Raw genomic sequence first — 21,801 nt, 5'->3', positions numbered from 1 at the left:
TTTTTTTCTTTCGATCTCGATGGTGTCTCAGAGTCTTTGGTATTTCAACAGCCGTAGAAACTTGAGCAAACCACCAACTACCTGTCTCTTCTAAGGATTTTATCTTGCGAAAAGGGACGATCGAATTAAATTAACGCGTGTGTATGATAACATCTTTCACGGGTTCAAATTGAATTCACGTGCTCACGAGACAATTAAAATTGGTAAAAAGTGATGTTTCAATCTTGGGAAAAGTCAAACGAACCGACCGTACAGCTTCTGGCCAGAGAAATCCCTAGAAGCGGCGAAACTCACTTTAAAACTCCGATATCACGAACGCGACTCTGTCCCCAAACTTGGGCAAATTGTTTGTCGTTTGTAGTAGGTCCGTGTTGTTAGAGTATTTCTGGCCAAGTTCAACTAGTCGCTACCCTCTCCCCCCCCCCCCCCCCCAACCTTTAGTTCGATCGATTCTGTACGAATACATCCGGTTCTTTTTTTTTTTTCTCGGCTCAGAAAGTACTCGGAAGAATTTTTTCAGAGTGGCTAATGCTCCTCGATGCATGCTACCTCGAGGTGGTGATGGTGGCTGTTTTTACGCATGTGTGTTATAGTTTTCTCGCAAGCCAGCACGAGTGTACAGCAAGGGGCGCTCCTGGTACGAGAGAGACAACGAGGACGACTTATATTACTGATCGAAAATACTTTGTTTCTAGCGCGTCCGTGACTTGCATGATTCCAGGTGACTAAGCCATTTGCTAATGAAAATCCGATGCTCGAAAGGGTATCGGATATCACTTTCAGCTTTATGAACACGCCTCGCAGATAACTAACGACGTGTATCCATGAAACGAACATTTTAATTACTTTGCTTACACGTTGTTTTTGCATGACCGTGCAGCAGCTTCCCACCTCGTCCATTCCCTGTCTCGTGTGTGTAAAGTCGGGCCGAATGATCCGTCCGACTTCTCTGGTCGGTTGTCAATCACCTTAAAAAAAAAAAAAAGAAAAAAAAACATTCTCACGTGTCACTGAGACTTTCGACATTAACTACGTAACTTGAGACAGACTTGTGGATGCAGTTCGAGAAACGTTAAAATGGTGCATTAAAAAAAATACTGTAACCCGCTTTTTATCTCCGGTGCTTCTCCGAGTTGGCATAATTCTCGGACATAATTGCGTTACAATGTGACGGTAGTAGACCGAGCTATGTACATACACCGACCAAGCTATATTTTGTTTTCTGTGAACGCGGCTCATTCAAAAAAAAAAAAAAAAAAAAAAGAAAAGAACAAAAAGAAAAAACTCGCCGGATCGTCGACATGACAATAGAGCTTTGCCGGTTTGTTCGCAGTTGAACTCGAGAGTGCGATTCTTCGGTGGATTGGGCGGTGGTTCCGATCTTCACCGTGACTTTCACAGTACGCCGGACTTGAACGTGCAGGCGCAGTCGTCCATCCTGGCGCCGAAAGGGCACAGAAGCCAGGAGGACGTGAACGCGTTGAACGGCCGAAACGGGCTTCCACCACCGAATCATCCGCCGCCTCCGCCACCGGTCGGCCAAGTGGTGAAAGTGAACGTGGGCGCCAACGTGCCGGACGTGGTCACGCCAGCTTCTGTGTACGACAACATGGCTCATATACAGCAAGTCAAAGGTACTGTTTGTGATCGACAAGTAGATCGGTAGGAGAAGGAGATGGATATACATATATTTCACGAAAGAGATAACAAACACACACGCACGTCTGTCTTTCCTTTTTTTTTTTTTTTCTTTTTTTAGAGCTGGCAGCGGCAACGGCAGACGGAGGTTACGGCGTGATGTCGAGCTTCCGGCCGTCGAACAGCGCGAAGCTGTACGCCTCGCCGGAAGACATGAAGACAGTTGGGTATCGATCACGCAGCCTGCCAGCGCACACGACCCGCTGTCACGTGAGGAAGTCGCACAGCCTGCGCACCACCAACAACACGACCTTCAAGCCGTTGAACAACCAGCAGAACGTGAACAACACCGTCAGCAACAACAACCAAGTGAACAACAATCAGTCGGCCAACAACCAGTACGCGCAACCTCTGAAGACCAACAGGAGCCACAGCACCGCCGGCATCAGAGAGAGGAAGAAGAAGACCATCATCAGCACCAGCTCCTCCATCACGAATCTCTCCTCGGTGACGAACAACAACGCTGGGAACAACGCGGTGACAAACACCACCGCGCCGCCGATCCCTGAACCGGATTACAGCCTGTCGGAATCGGAGAACGACGAGGGCGAGGAGGAGACAGACGACGACGGCGAGTCGGAGATCGCGAAGGAACTGGAGAAAGCAGCGGCGAGGGAGAAACTGGAGTCGACGCGTGAAACGTCTGGCAACTCGAACACATCCGGCTCGAGTTCGTCCGGCAGCAGTTCGCTGCCGCACTCGTTCAGCGTCGAGGAGATCCAGAAGGTGAGGACGCAGCTGAAGTCGTCCAAGAGCCATCCGAACGACTTTCTGCTGCAACAGACGCAGCAGTCGCTCGTCGAGGACGGTGACAACAGCTCGAGCGGCGTGAGCTCCGACCAGGACGTGCCGGTCGGCCCGCCGACAGGTTTCGACGACACGGCCGCGAGGAACCTTGCCAACGAGGCCGCGCAACATCCGGCAACGATGCTCTCGGTTACCAGCGTGGAGAAGGAGACGAACCCGAAGAGGACCAGCTACGGCGGCAGCGGTTTATTGACGCGGCACGCGGTCAGCCTAGCCCAGTTACCACCGCCGATCGAGGCCGATGCCGAGGAGCAGAGCAACGATCTGTTCGTGCCACCGCCGCCGGAGTTCAACGCCGGACCTTCCGGCCCGGGCAACCCCGACGAATTGGTGTTCGCCCCTCCGCCCCAGTTCTGCGACAACAAGCAACAATCGCAGCAGCAGCAGCAGCAACAGCAACAGAACCGCGTGAAGATCATCGGGGCGATACCGAAGGTTACCAACAGTCAAGTGAAGGCCTCCGGCGGACGACTGCACAACCAGTGAGGGAGAATGATCGCTGCGAACGATCGCCGATGAACGGGGACGGGGTTCGAGTCGCGGTTTACCAGAGTCAATTTATTATCTCACCGTTATTTAACCTTTCACCAGCCCTCCCCGAGATAAGATTGTCCGCACGCGTACATACACAGCGTTGCGCGTTGAACCCTGGTTGTCGGTCAGCTGTTTCGTGCCCGGTGATCGAATATCGCGAGCAGACGCGATTGTTTGCAATAAAGGAAATTTCTCACCGATAACGATGATAACGATTGTCCCTCGCACCGCGAAGTAGTTTCGTGAAGCGAGATGATTCTTCGTCGCGAGATGATGATTCGAGGGGCGTTCAGGCCGCGTCTTAACTCTGTCAAAAGCGTCTGTGGTAAACGAACAAGGTATTCCAGTGAATTTTTACTAGTAAACCAGTAGAGTACGAATCGTACCGAATCGACCGCAGACACGGTTAGGTTCAAAAAAAGAAAAGGTGTACGTGCGATGCGATTCTATTTGCCAAGCGATGCGACGCAACGCACGTCGTTCGTGAGCGTCGAAATTCCATAGCCGTCTCGTGGAATGGCCTAATGAGATGAACGAGAAAAAGAGAAAAAGAAAAAGAAAAAAAAAAAAGATCTATAAACTGTACTGTAGCTCGTAATTAGAAAGAAGAGAGAAGGAGAAAACGAACACGAGAGAGAGAGAGAGAGAGAGAGAGAGAGAGAAGAATGAAAGTGAGATAGAGAAAAATAAAGAGGATGAATAATTCTATGCGATGCACGCTGTCCGTGTGTGCATCCGTATGCGTGCGTGTGTGTGAGAAACGTAGAGTACGAAACGTGTAGCGTAATATCGGTTTGTTTTTCATATTTCTATCGAAAGGTACGACGCGTGTTTAATACTTTTACATGTAACAACAACCCTTACCCATAAAAAAAAACGCCGTCAAAACTTCTCTCATTCCACCCGCGAAACCAAGCAGAACGAAATGATGGGAGGCATTCTCTCGAGGTGCGAAACGCGAATCGAAATGTAAAATCCCTGTTGAGAAACCGGCGCTGCTGACCGTTTGATAGACCTTTTTAGTGGCGAATGTGGCGTGAATTCACGACGCGCGCAAAAAAAAANGAAAGCTCGAGGAAGCTCCTAGACAGGGACTGAAAACAGCTCGAGAACAACGAGGAGAAAAAAAAAAGAAGAAGAAGAAAAGAAAGAAAGAGGGAAGAATCGAAGGTGCCGTATCAATGGACGATTTAGCTGGCGTGCGTACGCGCGCGCGAGATTGAGTTTCTCGATTTCGTTTCTTTCGCGTGTTTAGACACTGCTCAAGAGCCTAATTACAAAGTTCTACTCGCAAAAAGTCATTAGAGATTGTTTCTAGTTTGTAATAACGAGTAATAGCATTAACGACGAGTATGAATTTATCTCTAAGCTCGTAACCGCGTTAATAGAGGCGCACTGTACTACGTTAACGCACCAACATTATTCAGCTTGTAAGATAGATCGTATTCCTTCCATTTGAATCAGGCTCCTGAGAGCCGCGAGGTGTTGCAGCAGCACCCCACCACTTTCGCGACCTCGATCACCGGAAATGAATATTTATTCGCCAAAAAAGAAAAAGAAAAAAAAAAAAAAAAAAAAAAAAAAGGAACCGCACCACGGTGTACCTTGCGCCCCCCTGCGTCGAGGAGAAAATCAAAACGTTGGCCCTTCTCTACGTACATGTGTTGATTTGTCCTTTGTACATAGTATACGACGATCGATCGGCAAAAACGAGGAAATATAATAAAAGGAAAAAGATCTCGCGACTCTCGGCGATACTGCTACATACTTGTATATATATACCGAACAACATTGCTACGTATTGAATATCTATAACGATGGAACGATTATTATCATCACTTTTATGATCACACCGCGAATAGATTTAAGCGATTTAATCCATGAGAGCAACGTCCTTCCTAATTATTGTTTCTATGCCTTTTCAAGTTAAATCATATTCATATACAAAACAGTGAACTATGATGTTAAGTCAGCGGATGCTTGTTGAAGCATGAAACGAAACACGTTTTTGAGTCGAAGGAAATCATATTAAAGATAAGTATTAAATGTTCCTTAAATATTTTATTGTTTGTTTTCGATCGGTAAAAGAGAAGGAGAGGGGAGAGAGAGAGAGAGAGAGGGAGAGAAAGAGAGAGAGGGAGAGAGAGAGAGAGAAAAGAAGATCGCTGATGCGTGTATATCGTTTCAAAAACTTGATCGACTGGTTAATTCGGGTCAGTAAAGCAACATTGTACGCGTTACAACGGCTCGTGTAATAATAAACGGTTTCAAGAATAGAGTTTTATCTTTGTTTGCGATCTTGAACAAATGGCATTTTCCTCTTACGTTTATAAGCAAACGCATAAAGATTGAAAGACGTACGAATACGAGTTTACCGAGTCACGCGCAGTTCTTCTTTCACACGATTTTTGCTAAAAAGGCAAATTATTCGCTCGAGGATGTATATTTCCATCGAAGGTTCACTTACACGAGATTATCCAAAATTCCAGGGTCATTGGAAAGCCGCTCGAGGTACCAAATATCATTGCAACGTTTCTGCATCTTATCGTCTCGATACCGAAGGTCCAACTGTAAGATCGTTTCGGAATAAAATTATTAGATATTGGTCTTAAAGCTGCTTTAAAAAAGGAAATACTGTATTTGCAGCAGAGAACAAAATAGTTCAGAAATAATAAAGAAACTTTCGCGACGGCCCAGCAATTGTAACATTCCTGCCAAGTGTAATGTGGCAAAATTTATGGAAAAAGAATTAACATTGCATCCTGTTACTGGGCAAATAATCCTCGTGAGCTTACCGTAATGTTGTACTTTTTAATCTATTTTCCCTGCGACTTTGTCGAATTGTCTGAACAATATGACTACTACACAATTCGAAAGTGATTCATTCTCGTATGATATTGCTCGAAAGATAGACCCACCTGATTATCCGTGTCATTAGAATTTGTCACTAAACAAACCTCGCTTTACGAGGTGGTAGAATGTTCTACAGCTTATTCCAACAAAAAGATAACGCGTAGCGATTACGTGCGTAATTGTCGTTATCAACGATGACAACTTTAAAAAAATAAACATTGAAGAAAATTAAATAAATTCATAAAGTAAAACACTTGGATAGCTGAACAAACGTTTATCATCCAGACACAACAGATTCGATCTATTTGTTGAACTAAAATCTGAAAGTTTGAGCTTTCGATATAATCGCCATAATCGGGGTACGTGACACTTCCGCGGATCTTGACGATGAAAATATTAATGGCATAACTAATAAATGTTGCGTCATTGTCAGAGTGGATGCGAAAGAACAGAAACTCGGATTGAATTTTAAATGAGCCTTTCTTTCGATCTTTATCGCATACACCTGTTTTAGTCACATTTATACATTTCTCTTTAACCTTAATTATCATTCTACGAATACTATTAGTACCTTTTGTACAACAATTATTGTATGAGTTGCAAAGTACGTGCAATTTTTTCGATGATAAATAATAATCGATCATGTTCAAATAATGATAGCATACTTCACTGAATACCTCACACTCATCTGTTTAATCGTTGCTTTGACCATTCTGTTGCCAAAATGATTTAATCGATAAAGCCACTGAACGTTTGGAAAAGAAAAGGGACGAGAAATGATTTACAAAATGCAGCGCTACCTATCACGATCCATGGCAACAATCGCATACACAATTTGAAATTGATCGAAACCTGTCGAAACATAAACAACATGGCGAATAAAAGAAATACAACGTTACATGTAAAATATCTCTCGTTTAATAAATTAATATTTTAACTATGCGCCGTTATAGCATTTTTATACATTCTTAGGCAATCAGCTTTCTCGATGTTAAACAGTTTAATCTCAAAAAATGTCGACTGAAAAGGTTGGTTATGCAATATCTTTGCTCATTATTTAAGATTTAAGTTATGAAAAAAACATTTATAAATATTTATACGTTTCGACTCGGAAGATGCTTATCTGCTCGAAATATATATAAGAAGAAATCAGTATTTATTTTATTTGTACATATCTGTCAGCATATAGTATATGTACATTTATTCAATTATTTTGATGTAGGTTCTTTATCAGTTGTATCAACCCCATGGTACTGGTACCGTTTTCATTTCCTGGCGTCCTGGTAATAGCACTCATTTAGCAACTACTGGTTATGATTCTTCAGTTGCTATTTTTGATAGACAAGGCGATTTGCAAGAACGTATCCAAATTGCTGGTCTGTGCACTGGTTTTGGATGGGATTCTGATGGAGATCTATTGGCTATTATATCGCAGAATTCCTCTACCATCACATTATGGGATGCAACAACTGGAAAAAAGACACAAATAGATGCTGGCGTAAGAGATGGATTAACATGCATGATATGGGCGAAAAGAACTTGTCTGTTAGCAGTAGGAACACAAAAAGGGAATCTGGTGCTTTATGATCATTTAAATGCCAAGTATGGTATCAGTCTTTTTGATGCAAAATATTTCTAAATATTGTTATATTGTTATGATCATATATTGAATTATGAATTACTGTATAGACGAATACCAATTTTGGGGAAACACAGAAAGAAGATAACTTGTGGTGCTTGGTCTTATGAAGGTCTCCTTGCATTAGCCAGTGAAGACAAGGTTTTAACTATCAGCACAAGTGATGGGGATACAAAACGTGAAATACCTCTTCAAGGTGATGCATCTGATATTCAGTTTAATGAGATGAAAATGGATCACAGAGTTGGGGGTGAAAATACAGTATGATTCTTTCATAAAGCAGCGATATATAAAATATACTTGCGTCTGTATATGTAAAGTACTAATTTTCTTATTGTTTGCTAGGTATCTCTTATTATTAGTAAAACTACTTTATTTTTATACAATATTTTGGATCCAGAAAATCCTATTGAATTAGCTTTTCAAAAACGTTATGGTTCTATTGTTACTTATAAATGGTAAGAAGATCTAGATTGTTAGAAACTGATTTAAACCCAATTATTTTTGCTCTTATTATATATCCTGTTTTAGGTATGGGGATGGCTATATTTTAGTCGGTTTTCAAACTGGGTATTTCACTGCAATATCCACGCATATTAAAGAGGTTGGTCAAGAACTATTTCAAGTTAAGAATCATAAAGATTCCTTGACTGACTTGACTATAAGTCAAATAATAGGGAAAATTGCTACATGTGGAGATAATACCATAAAAATACATAATCTGCAAAATTTAGAAGAAACTGAAAAATTAATTTCAGTAAGTGGTGAAACTGGAATTAGTACAGTAGAATGGTCAATGGATGGTACAATGATAGCAACTGTGACTCACAGTGGTAATGTTTTGGTCTATTTAATACAAATCCCTAAATTATCCAGCGTCTGTGGAAATAGAATTGCACTACTTACCAGTTTAACAGAAATTACAGTCCATCTCTATACATTAGATAAGGTAAAATTCGATGCATAATACAGAATATTAACCATGTAAAATTGCATGTAAATATTTAAAATTAATTTTTAGGAGAAATCAGAACCAATAATAATTAACAGTATAATAGAACCGTCGGTATTAACAATAGGTCCCATGCATGCAGCAGTAGGATTAAACAACAGAGCATTGTTCTGGGATATAACTGAAAGCCATTATAATACTACAGTGCACTTCGAAAGAGATTATTTAGCAACAATAGATAGTATAAGATTGAATGAAGCCTATGCATCTGTTTTATTCGATGGCAAATTACAGTTGCATTCGGTAACAAGTATATTAAAACATGCATAAACTAATATTACAACGTATTAATGAATCGATTATGTATTAACATATCGTCCTTGTAGATTAAAATGGATCAAACACTAACAAAAGAAGGGAAAGACACGAAAATGTTTCCAGACTTAAATGCTTCAGACTTTAAAGTAACGTGCCATGCTCTTAGTAACGACTTTTTAATCTATGGCAGTGATGTAAGTTATTTATATAAATGTATGGAATTCTAAGTGAATATTGAAATAACTAACTTACATTTGTGATATATTTAGATGGGCCACATAATTTATTTTTGTTTAGAAGTCTTTACTCAATGTACTGAACATGTACATGATAATGGCATAAAGGAAATCTATTTAGATACAAATGGAACACAATTGTGTTTCATAGATAATAAGTTTGACGCTTATATGTATAATCCTGTCCAAGAAACTGTTTTACAAATTCCTGATTGTCTAGATTATATTCGAGGTGTAATTTGGGATCAAAATATTATGGAACGTAATATATTTGCTATTTACAATAAAACTGTCATTACTACATATATGTTTGTGAAATACTTTATTGAAGGTAAACTAAAACTTAAAAATTATACAATATATGTTAAACAAACATATTCTACATGTATGTTTGGAACATGCTAGGTACAAAAATTATAAAGATAAATACAACAAAACTGCCATCTGAAACATTACCACTACTGATGTATTCTGGAGAATTGACATTAAGTTCAACAAGTAATAAATTAATGCAAATTACATTGTCTTCTCATGAAGATATAGGAAATATTGTGGAATATACAAAAATGAAAGAAATATTAGAAAATCAGATTCTTTGCAGAAGGTAAATATCTCATTTCCTTTTTTTACTTATTAACAATAAAATATTTACTTATTAACAATAAAATATTTTAGATATCAACAGGCATGGGACACATGTGAAAGAATCAACGAAAAAGATTCATGGTTAAAATTAGGAGAAAGTGCAATTGCAAATTTGAATATTAATTTTGGTATTTATCATTAGTAATAATGAATTTATCATTATTATTATTATTACTCTTACATAAAATATACACAAAGTATATAAATTATATGACTATATTATTTTCAAATAATCATTTTTTATCACAGCAATTCGAATTTATCGCTACTTGGAAGATGCTGCAATGGTTTGGGCATTACAAAATATGGAAAATATTGATGAATTGCCATTGTTATGTGGACATGCTTGTATTTTACTTGGTAATTATAATGAGGCAGAACAATTTTTTTTACAATCATCAGAACCAGTACAAGCTTTGTATTTAAGAAGGGACTTAATGCAATGGGAACAAGCATTGAATTTAGCACAGAAGTTGAAAGCTGATGAAATTCCTTATATTGCTAGAGAATATGCTCAACAGTTAGAGTTTACGTAAGAATATAATATTAAATGTATAAATTATTTATATACTAGTATTTAAACTTAAATTTTGAATTCTTTTTCTAGAGGTAATTATCCAAAAGCGTTAACAAATTACGAACGTGGATTAATAGATTCAAATAATATATCTAATGCAACTGCACATAATCCGCATCATCGAAATTTATGTCTTGCTGGAATTGCGAGAATGTCTATCAGATGTGGAGATAGTAGAAAAGGAGTGAGCATAGCTATGGATAATGAAAGTTCAAGACACTTACGAAAAGAATGTGCAGAAATACTAGAATCAATGAAAGTATGTATTATAAATATATACATGCATTTTATAAATATTTCAATTTGATCACTGTTACAGCAATTTAATGAAGCTGCATTGTTATATGAAAAAGCTGAATATTTTGATAAAGCAGCTTCTGCATATATAAAATTAAAAAATTGGCAAAAAGTGGGGCAACTTTTACCACAAATTTCATCTGCCAAAATTAATATACAATATGCCAAAGCCAAAGAAGCTGAAGGCAAATATGAAGAAGCAGCTAAAGCATATGAGACTGCAAAAGATTATGAGAACATAATTAGAATTAATTTGGAATATTTAAATAATCCTGGTAAAGTAATTAATATTAAAACATCTTGTATCTAATATTAAATTTGCATCTAAAATATACATCTATGACTACTAATTCTAGCTCGAAGTGTTGAAGTAGTACAACAAACTAAAAGTATAGAAGGAGCTAAACTAGTCGCAAAATACTTTCAAAAAATGAATGACTATAATTCAGCAATTAAATTTCTGATTTTATCAAATTGTCACGAAGAAGCGTTCCAGTTAGCTAATCAACACGGAAAAATGGAATTGTATGGGGAAATCCTAATAAATACAATTGACGATAGCAATGCACGAAGAGAAGATTTTAAAAGTCTTGCAATGCATTTCGAATCTCAGAAAAATAATTTTTTAGCTGGAAAATATTACTTTCATGCTAAGGAATATCAAAAAGCATTGCGGCATTTGTTAAAAGCTGCTCAATTAGTAACAGATGAAAATGAAGTCCTGTCATTAGCTATTGATGCAGTTGCTTCTTCAAAAGATGACAAATTAGCAAATCAATTAATTGATTTTTTATTAGGTGGAGATGGATTACCTAAGGTAATAATATTTAGTTTAATAAAGATATATCGACTTAATGCTCAATTATTCACATTCATTACAGGATCCTAAATATCTATTTAGATTATACATGGCTAGAAAACAATACAAAGAAGCTGCAAAAACAGCAATTATAATTGCAAATGAAGAACAAATTAATGGTATTTTTTGTTTTTATATAATTAATATTTATTTAACTAATAAATATTAAAGTATTTATATAACTAATATTAAAGAAATTATGTACCGGTTTGTTTTACAGGAAATTATAGAAGCGCTCATGATGTTTTATTTGGCATGTATCAAGAACTGAAAAAAAATAAAATCAATATACCTTCAGAAATGCAAGATAATTTAAGACTTTTACATTCATACATTCTTGTCAGGCTTCATGTAAAAAAAAATGATCATTTACGTGGTGCTCGTATGTTAATAAGAGTAGCTAATAATATATCAAAATTTCCATCACGTTAGTAAAAGATATTTAATTATTTCGAAATTATATGAACAATGTTTGACATACATATTCTTTTCGCTTCAGATATTGTTCCAATTTTGACTTCAACTGTAATAGAATGTCAAAGAGCTGGATTGAAGTACGCTGCATTTAATTACGCCGCTATGTTGATGCGTCCGGAATATAGAAGCCAAATTGATGCTAAGTACAGTAAAAAGATTGAAGCAATTGTAAGAAAGCCACCAAAATCAAAAGATAACGAAATTGAAGACGAACCTCTAACTCCATGCCCATATTGCAAGAATAAACTTCCAGAAACAGAGATTAATTGCAACAAATGCAAAAATACAATACCTTTTTGTATAGTTACAGTTAGTGTATTTAGAGCATTCTTGTATTGATTTTAAAATGTAATTCATATATTGTTTTTTTAATGATACAACAATTTTCAGGGACGACATATCATTGAAAATGACTTTACAGCGTGTCCACAGTGTGATTTTCCTTGTATAAAAAGTGAATTCTTAAGGTACGTATAACATTTTATTTTAAAGATAATGCATTTCATTATTTTCTATTGAATTAGGATCATTGAATCTGAAAAGACATGCCCTATGTGCTCAGAAAAAGTAGATGTTAACATGGTTTCATCTACTCTTGACATCCGTCTGTATCTCGATTTTCAAGAAGAAAAACCGTCAATGAAAACCTAAAGAGTTTTAGCTATAATTTAATAGAAGATAGAAAAGTTATTATTTTTATCAAACAGTGCCGTCCAATATGAGTACAACATAATTAAGTACAAGTAGCTTATATAAATTCATATATTATTTATAAAATTTGTGCACAAATCAAATAATGATCACGTGGAAACATCAATAGTATGTAGATATTATTGCCAATAAACTAGTCTCCAGCAAGTATAATTGATTCAATTCCACTACTACTATTCTGACTACTTTAAACAATTTGCTTTAAATCATTAAAACTACTTTAAATCATTAAAAGTTGCAGAATTCTTACGTGGTTTTATTCGATCTGAGTATTATTAACACGCATATCTAACATATACATTTAAGATATGCTTAATACGCGAGAATTTGATAAACACTGATAAGGCACAATAAAGCGGCATCTAACGGGTTTGCATCAATTAAAATTCAATTTATCAAGATATTTTCGCACAAACACGTAGAAATATATACGTATCAGAAAAATGACAACATAGCATGACTTTGAAAAATTGAACTCAATATAATGACGTTGAATATCTCGCAATAATCGTTCTAATAGATTCTTTAAAGTACATGTTTATACCTTTACTATGTTAAATTGATTGAAATAAAATACATTGAAGACGAAAATGCATAATAATTGTTATATTTATTTTACTTTTATAAAAAGTATTTGTTTAAAAAGATGAAATATATTTGAATAATTAATAATACGTATTTTTATTAAAATAGAAAATAACCTTTCAGGTTATATTTAATATCTTTTAGTCTTATATTTTTAATAAAATGATATAACTTATTAAAAATCTACAAGAGCATAATTTTCAAGTTTTAAAGCGACATACTTATCTATACGCATGTGCCGAATTTAAATTTGCATATATTGTACTGTATAACAAATTTCTTATTAGTTTCGATAATGTATCATTGGTATCGATGTGAAAATACTGATAACAATTTTTGCGTAAGTAGCAATAATAACAAAAAAATTTCTAAAATTACGGGGTACCTACAATGATACATCTTTTCATATCATTGTAAAATGATAAAAAATTATTGTAAAACATAAATGATGATAGTTAAAGGTATTGTTTTCAACTTAGCAGATTCTATTATTTTAACTTGTGTTACAACAAATAAGAAACTTCTATATACATAGTTGTTCCGTACATGCAGTTTAGTAGTGGGGTAGTGTATGTTAAAGAACATGATATCAGTGTAGGCACTAGTATAACCAGTGCCGGTATGTAAGCAGTTGGCGATTGAGATTGTACGCGGTACAGTTTAAGCGGTATATTTGACAGATACTGATTCATCTTTCTGAAACATTATTAAAAATTTTTTTTAAACTCTTTAATACATACATAACGCGAGGTTAATTAATAGTAAGCAAGAAATATTATTTTATTCTTCCATCATCCAAGAACTGGTGGTCAAAATGGCGGAAAAGAATGACTCGCCGGGTTCCACCTCAAGTTCTACCGGGCAGGAAAGTCAACAACTACTTTCAAGCTTCATCGCTGAAATCATAAAGAGTCCTATAAATCTCCTTTTAGTAGGCGTGATCGCTTTTTTAGTTTACAAAATTGTTAAAAGCAAGACGAAGGTTGAAGAACCCGTGAAAGAGATAAAAAAACTGCCAAAAATACGACGTGACTTTACAGTTGAAGAGTTGAAAAAATATAATGGCAAGGGACCAGATGGACGAATATTAATTGCTATAAACGGTAGTGTTTACGACTGTACTCTTGGTGCTCACTTTTATGGCCCTGGTAAGCATACAACCACTTCTAATCGTTTATCTTGTATGATAATTAACTAGTCTACGTCGTACACAAAATTGCTATGTAATCGCGACTTTATATTGCGTATCTCAATTTTCCAGTATTGTTAGTTAACTTGTAACTTCCATTATTTGTTGTTTATCATTAGTCTTAGTTTGTGCAAAAATAAATCTGCAAACGTTACAATATTGTGATAATTGAGAAAGTTATGAAATAACTTTCAAATAGCAGAATGTATGTGGATTACTCTAACAATTTATACACCATTGAAATGCAAGATTCAGTCATGAATTATAAAAGGTTTCAATGAATATATATTAATGATTAATTGAAAAAAAAAGTTATAAAAATATTTAATTTAATAAAACAGTAATTTTTATGTTTTTTTAGAATTATAATACTTTACATGACTAACATATTGTTTTATCAATTTTATTATAGGTGCTCCGTATGAGGTATTTGGTGGGAAAGATATTAGTAGAGCCCTAGCAAAATTTTCATTGGAAACGTCACAAGAATATGATGACCTAAGTGATTTGAAAACTGGAGAGATGGAATCTATGAGAGAGTGGGAAGAACAATTTAAAGGTAATAACTTCATAAAATATAAGTTTTTTAATAGAAAATCAGAGATAAAATCTTATAAATAAATACTAAAAAATTTGAAGAAATGTTTGTTAATTATTGTTAATATTAATATGCAATAAATCTGTGCAACAAAATTTAATATTTACAATTTAAAATCAAAATTCAATACATATAGTTTGAGAAAAGAAGAAATATAAATGCCATACAAACATCATTACTTTTGTCTCTTTTTATTTTAGAAAAATATGATTATGTGGGAAAATTATTGAAACCCGGTGAAGCACCTACAAATTATTCAGATGAGGAAGATGAAGGTAGTCAACTAGAAAATGAAACAAAATCTAAAAATGATTGACTGCTTGATTGTACATCAAATGCCAAACAGTCTCAGAAGGATATTGCGCGCACACCATTAAAAAAACTCTTAAAATCGTGGCTCATGAATATAATTATGGACATTTATCTGGATATTTTATTACATCATAATAATATTAAAATAAACACTAAAATGGTATCTTTTGATCAAGTTAAAAGTATATAACTGTTCAAAACTGGTGTTTATGTGTGAAGATCTTTTTTAAGTATCCAATTTTTCAATCAATAAGGATACTCCAATAGTATAATGTTTTTATATATGACTAGACATAAGAGAGAAAACTTTGAGCCATTAAATATCTTTGTTTATATTATTCGCATTTTGCAACATAGCATTTCGTACATACATATAATATATGTATTTGGAATCTGTAAACTTTAATAAAATGATGTTATATTTGACATGCATTCGAAATTTAATATTAAGTTAATGCAATAAATTGCATATTTACATTGTAATAGGAGAAAATATTTTCTTAACATAAAAACATTATGCTTTCTAAAAACAAAATGATACCATCTAAGAGATACAGAATAACTTCAGTTCTTTTTAGCTATATTTATTCTACAAAGAATAAAGTATAAATCAAATATCAGTCTCAATTTTGAAACATTTTTGTATACAACATTAAAAAGCAACATTAAAATTCTATTTGAAAGTTTATAAAGAATGATGCACGTTAACTAGTCTTTTTTATATGAAAGGAAATGAGTACGTGTGAATCTTGCTATAAATTTTAATGCGTTACGTAATTGTTTAAAAATTGAAATTTGTTTATCAGTTATTTTTAAATTTAAAAGACGTGAAAATATATACACATATATATTGTTTATTTTTAAAATATATGCATTTTCTTAATTATTTGTGTGATTTATCCTATTATAGTTGACACTATTTCTATAATAAAAAAGTATATAGATATTAATTAAGGTAAATTATAAATTTGAATTTTTAAATAATGTTGTTAAAGGAAGTAAAGTCTAAACAACTACATGTAATTTAATAAAACCTAATTTGTTTCGTTTACAAATTATTATGAAAGAAAGGAAGCATTCTGCTATTGTGTATAATTATCCAAAAATTAATATGTGAATGATACTCTGTAGATAAAACAATTCCGTATCATTCCCACAAAACAAAAATATTTGTAAACTTTTTGTAATTGTATCATATCACAAACATTTCGTATTTGTAAGTAATATTCATTTTAAATTGATTTGAAATTGATTTCAATTTCAAAAAGCGATACTGAAAGAAACTGCATTTTTTCTATAACACTACGATACAGATGATATTCACTCAATCTTTAATATAGTCATCATGTAATAAGAGACTGAGTTCTTTTGTGAAAATTTTTATTGTTTATAAAATTTATGAGAATAATGCATATTATATATATTTATTCCAATTTGTACAAAAACAGTTTGCTCAGATTAAAATTTTAATCAAGTACTTGACCAAATTAAACGTGCTTTATACCAACATATGTTATTTTCTTATACGTTAAATATGTGATTTATTAATTACGGAATATTTTATTCTTATTATTGTCAATATGATTTATTACAAATGTTATATCATATCTATGTATGTTGTTATACTTTTTCTGTTAATTGGTACGTATGTTTGTGTGTTAATTATTCCAATATTATACCGACCAGTTAGAATTTTATGTAAGATTATTTATAGAAAATGTTATGTATTGATATGTACTTTCTGTTATTATTAAAAAACGAGTGGATAGTTCGTAAGGTGCAGGTTTGAATGACCCTACTATTATATGCAATTATATGGAGATCATATTAATTCTTGTTTATATTAAAAAAAATAATTTCTTTCAAACATATTTGTAATTTTGACTTAATTGCACTTATTTACGTGATTTCATTTTTTCTCATTTTCAATGAAGAATATGTAGAAAAGTAAAACATGTAATGGTTTTGGTTCTAAAGTATGTATTATTAAAAATCCAATAAAAGTTCAATTTTATTTTATTAATTTAATACTATAATCTTTGTTGAGTTCATTTTTTAATTATATGTTGTAAGTATATTGGAAATACATACATAAAAATTATTAAATTACATAAATAAAACTATATAATTCCTAATTTTTAATATGTGTATAATATGTATGTATATGTGTTATTGCATATGATATTGTACACAAGAATGAGAATATGCATAATTCAGCCAAATAAATTTATTGTTTAAAGTTTCACAAATTTTTAAAAATTATTTTATTTTATACTTATAATTTTTTTTGTTATTTGTGAAATTTTAAATATCTAACTTTTTCATAAAAAAATATATTTAATTTTTATAAAAACTGATTTTAGTTTGTCGATTATACTGTGGTAAAAATAAACATGCTTATTTTATGAAAATAATAAGGGTCAAAAATGTTATTCAAAGCTCATTTCTTTTCACAGTCAGATTATATAGGTTTAGCAAACCATTAAGCAAACACATGAAATCAAAATTTCACTACTTATATTTAAACCGTGTTTCCTTACATCGCGAAGAAAAAAAAATATTCTCGATGTATTCTTAAGATACAGCATGCAAGCAGAGCTAGGGTCATCTTTGACTTACAATGATACCAAACTTGGAATCTGTCAAAAATCTTTTCGAAATAAATGGTGTTAAAATGTATTTACATATATAGGTACGTATATATGTATAATCAACTTCATTTTAATTATTGAATTATTTTGAACATACTATTGCCATTTTTTTCACAAATTTTTTTTTTTAGATAGCACCATGTTATGAAATATTCTCAGAAGATATACATATTTTATTTATTGCTTTAATCTTTTATTGTGACAACATGTTATTGTTGTACCGTTTTTTCATAATATCTAATAGGAAATATTATGAAATGTAACAGACATCGGAATTTAATACATGACCTTGCTTCTTTAACCTATTACAATTACTTTATTACACAGATACATAATCGATAGATTAATATTGAGTAATCAGAATTCCATTAAACTATTTCAAAACGAAGTATATTTCCCTCTTCTTTAACGCATATATGTATGAGAAAATTACTTTTTCTATATATAACTTATTTATATTAGAATGGGTAACAAATCAAATTCATAATTATTACAAATAATATAGAATGAAATCGTATCATATCGACGGCAAGATTACGAAAACTGCGTCTGTTATCATGGTAGATAACGATCATATCAGTAAGTAGAAACTTGCGTGAAAATAACTCATTTAATTTGTAATAATCAAAATGCAATACAATTTCGAATCAATTTTTTTGGTAAATTGATATATTGATAAACATTAGATCTTCTTTATGGATATGCATCTTCTATAAATACCTTTATTTCTATTCCGTCATATAAAAATGAACAATGCGTAATTAAATAACATATCGTTTGCCTTATAAAATATAATTTAAGATAAAATATTCAACTATATGCATTTGCCTTATGAAATATAATTTAAAGAAAAGGGATAAGAAACAATAATCATCAAATAGATCAAATTAAACACTTAATAATAGTTCTAATTAATAGCATTGTTTAACTATAGCGTTTTGTCTTAGTTTGTGAATAGTTACGTAACATTTGAATAAAGATTATCAACAGATTTTCGTGATTTTTTTCGCTCTATTGCAGTGAGTGTACATTTGCTATTTCTGGAGAAGGATAATCTGACAATAATATTCAACTTAATAGTAGATTAAATGTTTGAAGAATATTTAGAAACATATTTAGAATATTAAACACAAACGACTCTATTCAGTATCAGCCGTGTTGAACATAAATGTGGCAACAATGCAATTCAGTTTCGATGTAAACATAACCTAGCTAGTATGGCTTCCCGCGATTTTATGAAATGTTTGTAGTAATATGTTGTCATGGTAAATGACAGTAAATAGTGATACGATGAAACAGCTATAATGCAGGACAATGGAATGTGCAATATGTATAATATGTATAATATAACTCAGGTTTGTTTCTTATTTATATTAATTAACTAATTTTTTCTTGTTTTCATATGCACAATTGCTTAAATGGTTCAAACTCAAATCTCTCAATTATCTTGTATCTTTCATTTCAATTTTTTAAATAATTATGTTCCTAGCTTACATTTACAATAAATGAAAAAATAGATAACTGTTGTTGCTTAAAAATTTTTTCTCTTTATAATTTACTTCTTTCTTTCGTTTATGTTTTTTTGAACATGCAAATGTTTTTCAATTTCAAAACATGTACTATTAAAAAATAAAAATCGTAAAAAACATATACAACAAATTATTCAAAATCGTGAAAATTTATTTCAACAATTTGAAAATTTCAGTCCAATGATGAAAAAAGATTTAATAAATAAATGTAACTTATATAGGAATATTAAATTTATTTAATATTTAATAGTAAAATTATAATTAATGATCAAATGAATCATATTTTTCGCGATTTCTTATTAATTTCTATTGATCATTTCAAAATAAATACCGCTTGATAACATAAAATCGTCTAAGTGACCCCGACACAATTTGAAATTTATTGACACCATATAAATTTATGCACGATGTACCTACTAATGTTGATAATACAATTGATAAATTAATACATTTGATAAGAACAGAACAAATTTCTTCTCAAAACTAAAAACGATAAATGTTCGACGTAGTAAAAATTCCTCTGAAAAAAAAAAACCATTCATTGCGCATTTACTTGTTACTAAGAGATCATCGAAGGGACCGTAAGACTATAGTTGAAGGAAATAATGCGATGTAAGCGACTAGCAACACTCCACAAAGAGTCGCTGTCACTGAGATGGGTGGCTAGGTGGCTGCTGCCACGGCGTCATCCAATTCCCGTCCCATTTCCAATACTCCCTCTCTTCTCACGTTCACCTCTTTCTTTACACAATTCTCTGTATCTGACACTATCGCGCGCGCGCACGAGCGCACTACAAACGCATGACCGAAAGAGAGAAACGCAGAGAGTGAGAAAGAACAGAGCAGGAAAAGGGAGATGGAAGCAAGTTCACGCACAATATATGCGTGCAGCGAGTCGCGTGCCGTTCGCACCTATCCACGAGTCAGATTCTCTTTCTCGAAGAGAGGACGTTCTGCGCAACGCAATCTCCCCACCTTGTGTACATTCTTCCTTTTAATCTGTCGATCGAGAAATCCCTGGCCATCTTGTAATGATATCCCTTTGACACTCTCGGTTTTGTAAACGTACTAAACAAAGGCGATTTTTGGTTTTCTTAATGATCACGATGTACGGCTTATGGATCTGTATCGTAAAAAAAATATTTTTGCACGCAGGTTATTTATTATGAACATAAAATCACGCGAACATTTCAGTCTTGCAATTTCAAAAGAGAAAGTGATCATTAATACAAATGTATATTATACATATATGTATGCAATTTAGGAATTTTAGTTGATGAAACGTACTTAAAGATATATTCAAGAATAATACAATTTTCCGAGCATCGATATTGTCACTATTTGGAAAAACTAACTGGTAAATGGTAACTTTTTAACAGAGAAGTGATCTATTTACAAGATAAAATGATACGTAGTGTATTTATGCATCGAATGATTCAGTTATTTGTATTACATAATACTGACGAAAATTCTGAAGGTTATGTTAAGTGAACATACGTATAGTCATACAATCGAATACAATATAAATTGCAAAAATGTTTTGTCTCAATAAAGACATTTTGTATACGTAGAACTTACGTTTGCAAATGTTTTACTTGTAATACACTATAATGAACGTTGAAAGACTTCTACTTTATATATATAGAAACAAAATAAAATAACGTTTGTAAAGCATATGGAGAAAATTCGAAATTGCGAAAGCCTGAGTTTGTCTATTCGATATCTCGAATCGCGGGGATCACTGTCTCAATGTTTTCCGGCAACAAGAAGCAATTAAGGCTGGGATATCGTTCTCAAGTTTGTGAAATCGTGAACACCACTAAAGCGAAGAATAGCGTGATAAATGATAAAAATATACCGTCATGTAACTCTCGTTTCGTGAAACTTGGCCAGAAACGTACTCTGGTAGGAATAAAGAATCTAATTCAAAGAGCATCTTACAACCACTGTGCAAGACCGGCCTTTATCAAATGGCGGCAGAGGAATAAACGAAATTCTCGCGGCTGTTAGACCGGCGGCGTGAACGTAATCGGAGCGTTCGTGGCCTCGCAGCGGTTTGGCCAATAAGAGAAGGACTTCAGGTCACATGATCACGGGAGCCAATCAGATGGCTGGTCTAAATTCACGGCGACTATACGGAACCAGTCGGATATTTTCTGACAAGCGTAGAAAAACTCTCGTCAACAGCAGCCGCCATTTTACGTTAGCCGATACTCGTGCAGTGCGGAACTCTCGCGATCGCTTTTCTCGAGCGAATTTCTGCGGCGCGCGGTGGCTGCCCCGAAGCCGACTCATTTGATCGTCTTCGCCTCCTGGCGTCCGTGATTACCTCGA

At 33.7% G+C, this 21,801-nt stretch overlaps 3 protein-coding genes and 1 long non-coding RNA gene across 16 annotated transcripts in view; 3 read left to right on the top strand and 1 right to left on the bottom strand.

The window, feature by feature from the left end:
- LOC122530976 (SH3 and multiple ankyrin repeat domains protein 3) overlaps positions 1–3,720 on the top strand; it is an 80,274-nt gene extending 76,554 nt beyond the window's left edge. For all 10 annotated transcript variants that reach the window (XM_043658436.1, XM_043658442.1, XM_043658443.1 and 7 more), the window contains 2 exons: positions 1,334–1,634; positions 1,760–3,720. In XM_043658436.1, the coding sequence (XP_043514371.1) occupies positions 1,334–1,634; positions 1,760–2,991 (1,533 nt within the window). In that variant the 3' untranslated portion in view covers positions 2,992–3,720. The remainder of the gene's footprint in view (positions 1–1,333; positions 1,635–1,759) is intronic.
- A 2,951-nt stretch (positions 3,721–6,671) lies between these two features.
- Positions 6,672–13,194, top strand: LOC122530978 (WD repeat-containing protein 19). 2 transcript variants are annotated; one of them, XM_043658444.1, is made up of 20 exons: positions 6,672–6,793; positions 6,865–6,920; positions 7,115–7,494; positions 7,582–7,792; positions 7,877–7,989; positions 8,063–8,480; positions 8,553–8,786; positions 8,870–8,995; positions 9,071–9,368; positions 9,443–9,641; positions 9,713–9,810; positions 9,932–10,214; positions 10,290–10,518; positions 10,579–10,831; positions 10,913–11,373; positions 11,438–11,534; positions 11,636–11,842; positions 11,915–12,201; positions 12,283–12,359; positions 12,417–13,194. In XM_043658444.1, the coding sequence occupies exons 2-20, from the start codon at positions 6,906–6,908 to the stop codon at positions 12,541–12,543; spliced, it is 4,113 nt and encodes a 1,370-aa protein (XP_043514379.1). In that variant the 5' UTR covers positions 6,672–6,793; positions 6,865–6,905; the 3' UTR covers positions 12,544–13,194. The 2 variants fall into 2 exon arrangements, with proteins under 2 accessions (XP_043514379.1, XP_043514380.1); XM_043658445.1 differs by lacking the exons at positions 6,672–6,793; positions 6,865–6,920 and having other exon boundaries at positions 7,352–7,494; positions 7,582–7,727.
- On the bottom strand, positions 7,028–12,935 carry LOC122530981. 3 transcript variants are annotated; one of them, XR_006307159.1, is made up of 5 exons: positions 12,854–12,935; positions 12,107–12,553; positions 11,897–12,031; positions 11,621–11,815; positions 7,028–7,361 (listed from the first exon to the last, which is right to left on the bottom strand). It is a non-coding gene; the product is annotated as an uncharacterized LOC122530981 (long non-coding RNA). The 3 variants fall into 3 exon arrangements; XR_006307160.1 differs by having other exon boundaries at positions 11,621–11,682; XR_006307161.1 differs by lacking the exon at positions 11,621–11,815.
- A 576-nt stretch (positions 13,195–13,770) lies between the features above and the next one.
- LOC122530979 (membrane-associated progesterone receptor component 1-like) lies at positions 13,771–17,156 on the top strand. The gene is made up of 3 exons (XM_043658446.1): positions 13,771–14,336; positions 14,790–14,936; positions 15,176–17,156. Exons 1-3 carry the CDS (start codon positions 14,003–14,005, stop codon positions 15,289–15,291), a joined length of 597 nt encoding a protein of 198 aa, XP_043514381.1. The 5' UTR covers positions 13,771–14,002; the 3' UTR covers positions 15,292–17,156.
- The last annotated feature ends 4,645 nt before the right edge of the window (positions 17,157–21,801 follow it).

Source organism: Frieseomelitta varia, unplaced genomic scaffold (assembly GCF_011392965.1).
Source record: "Frieseomelitta varia isolate USP_RPSP 00005682 unplaced genomic scaffold, Fvar_1.2 scaffold_370, whole genome shotgun sequence".
Taxonomy (NCBI): domain Eukaryota; kingdom Metazoa; phylum Arthropoda; class Insecta; order Hymenoptera; family Apidae; genus Frieseomelitta; species Frieseomelitta varia.
The sequence above is the reverse complement of the archived record's forward strand: the minus strand, read 5'-3'. Positions and strand labels throughout refer to the sequence as shown.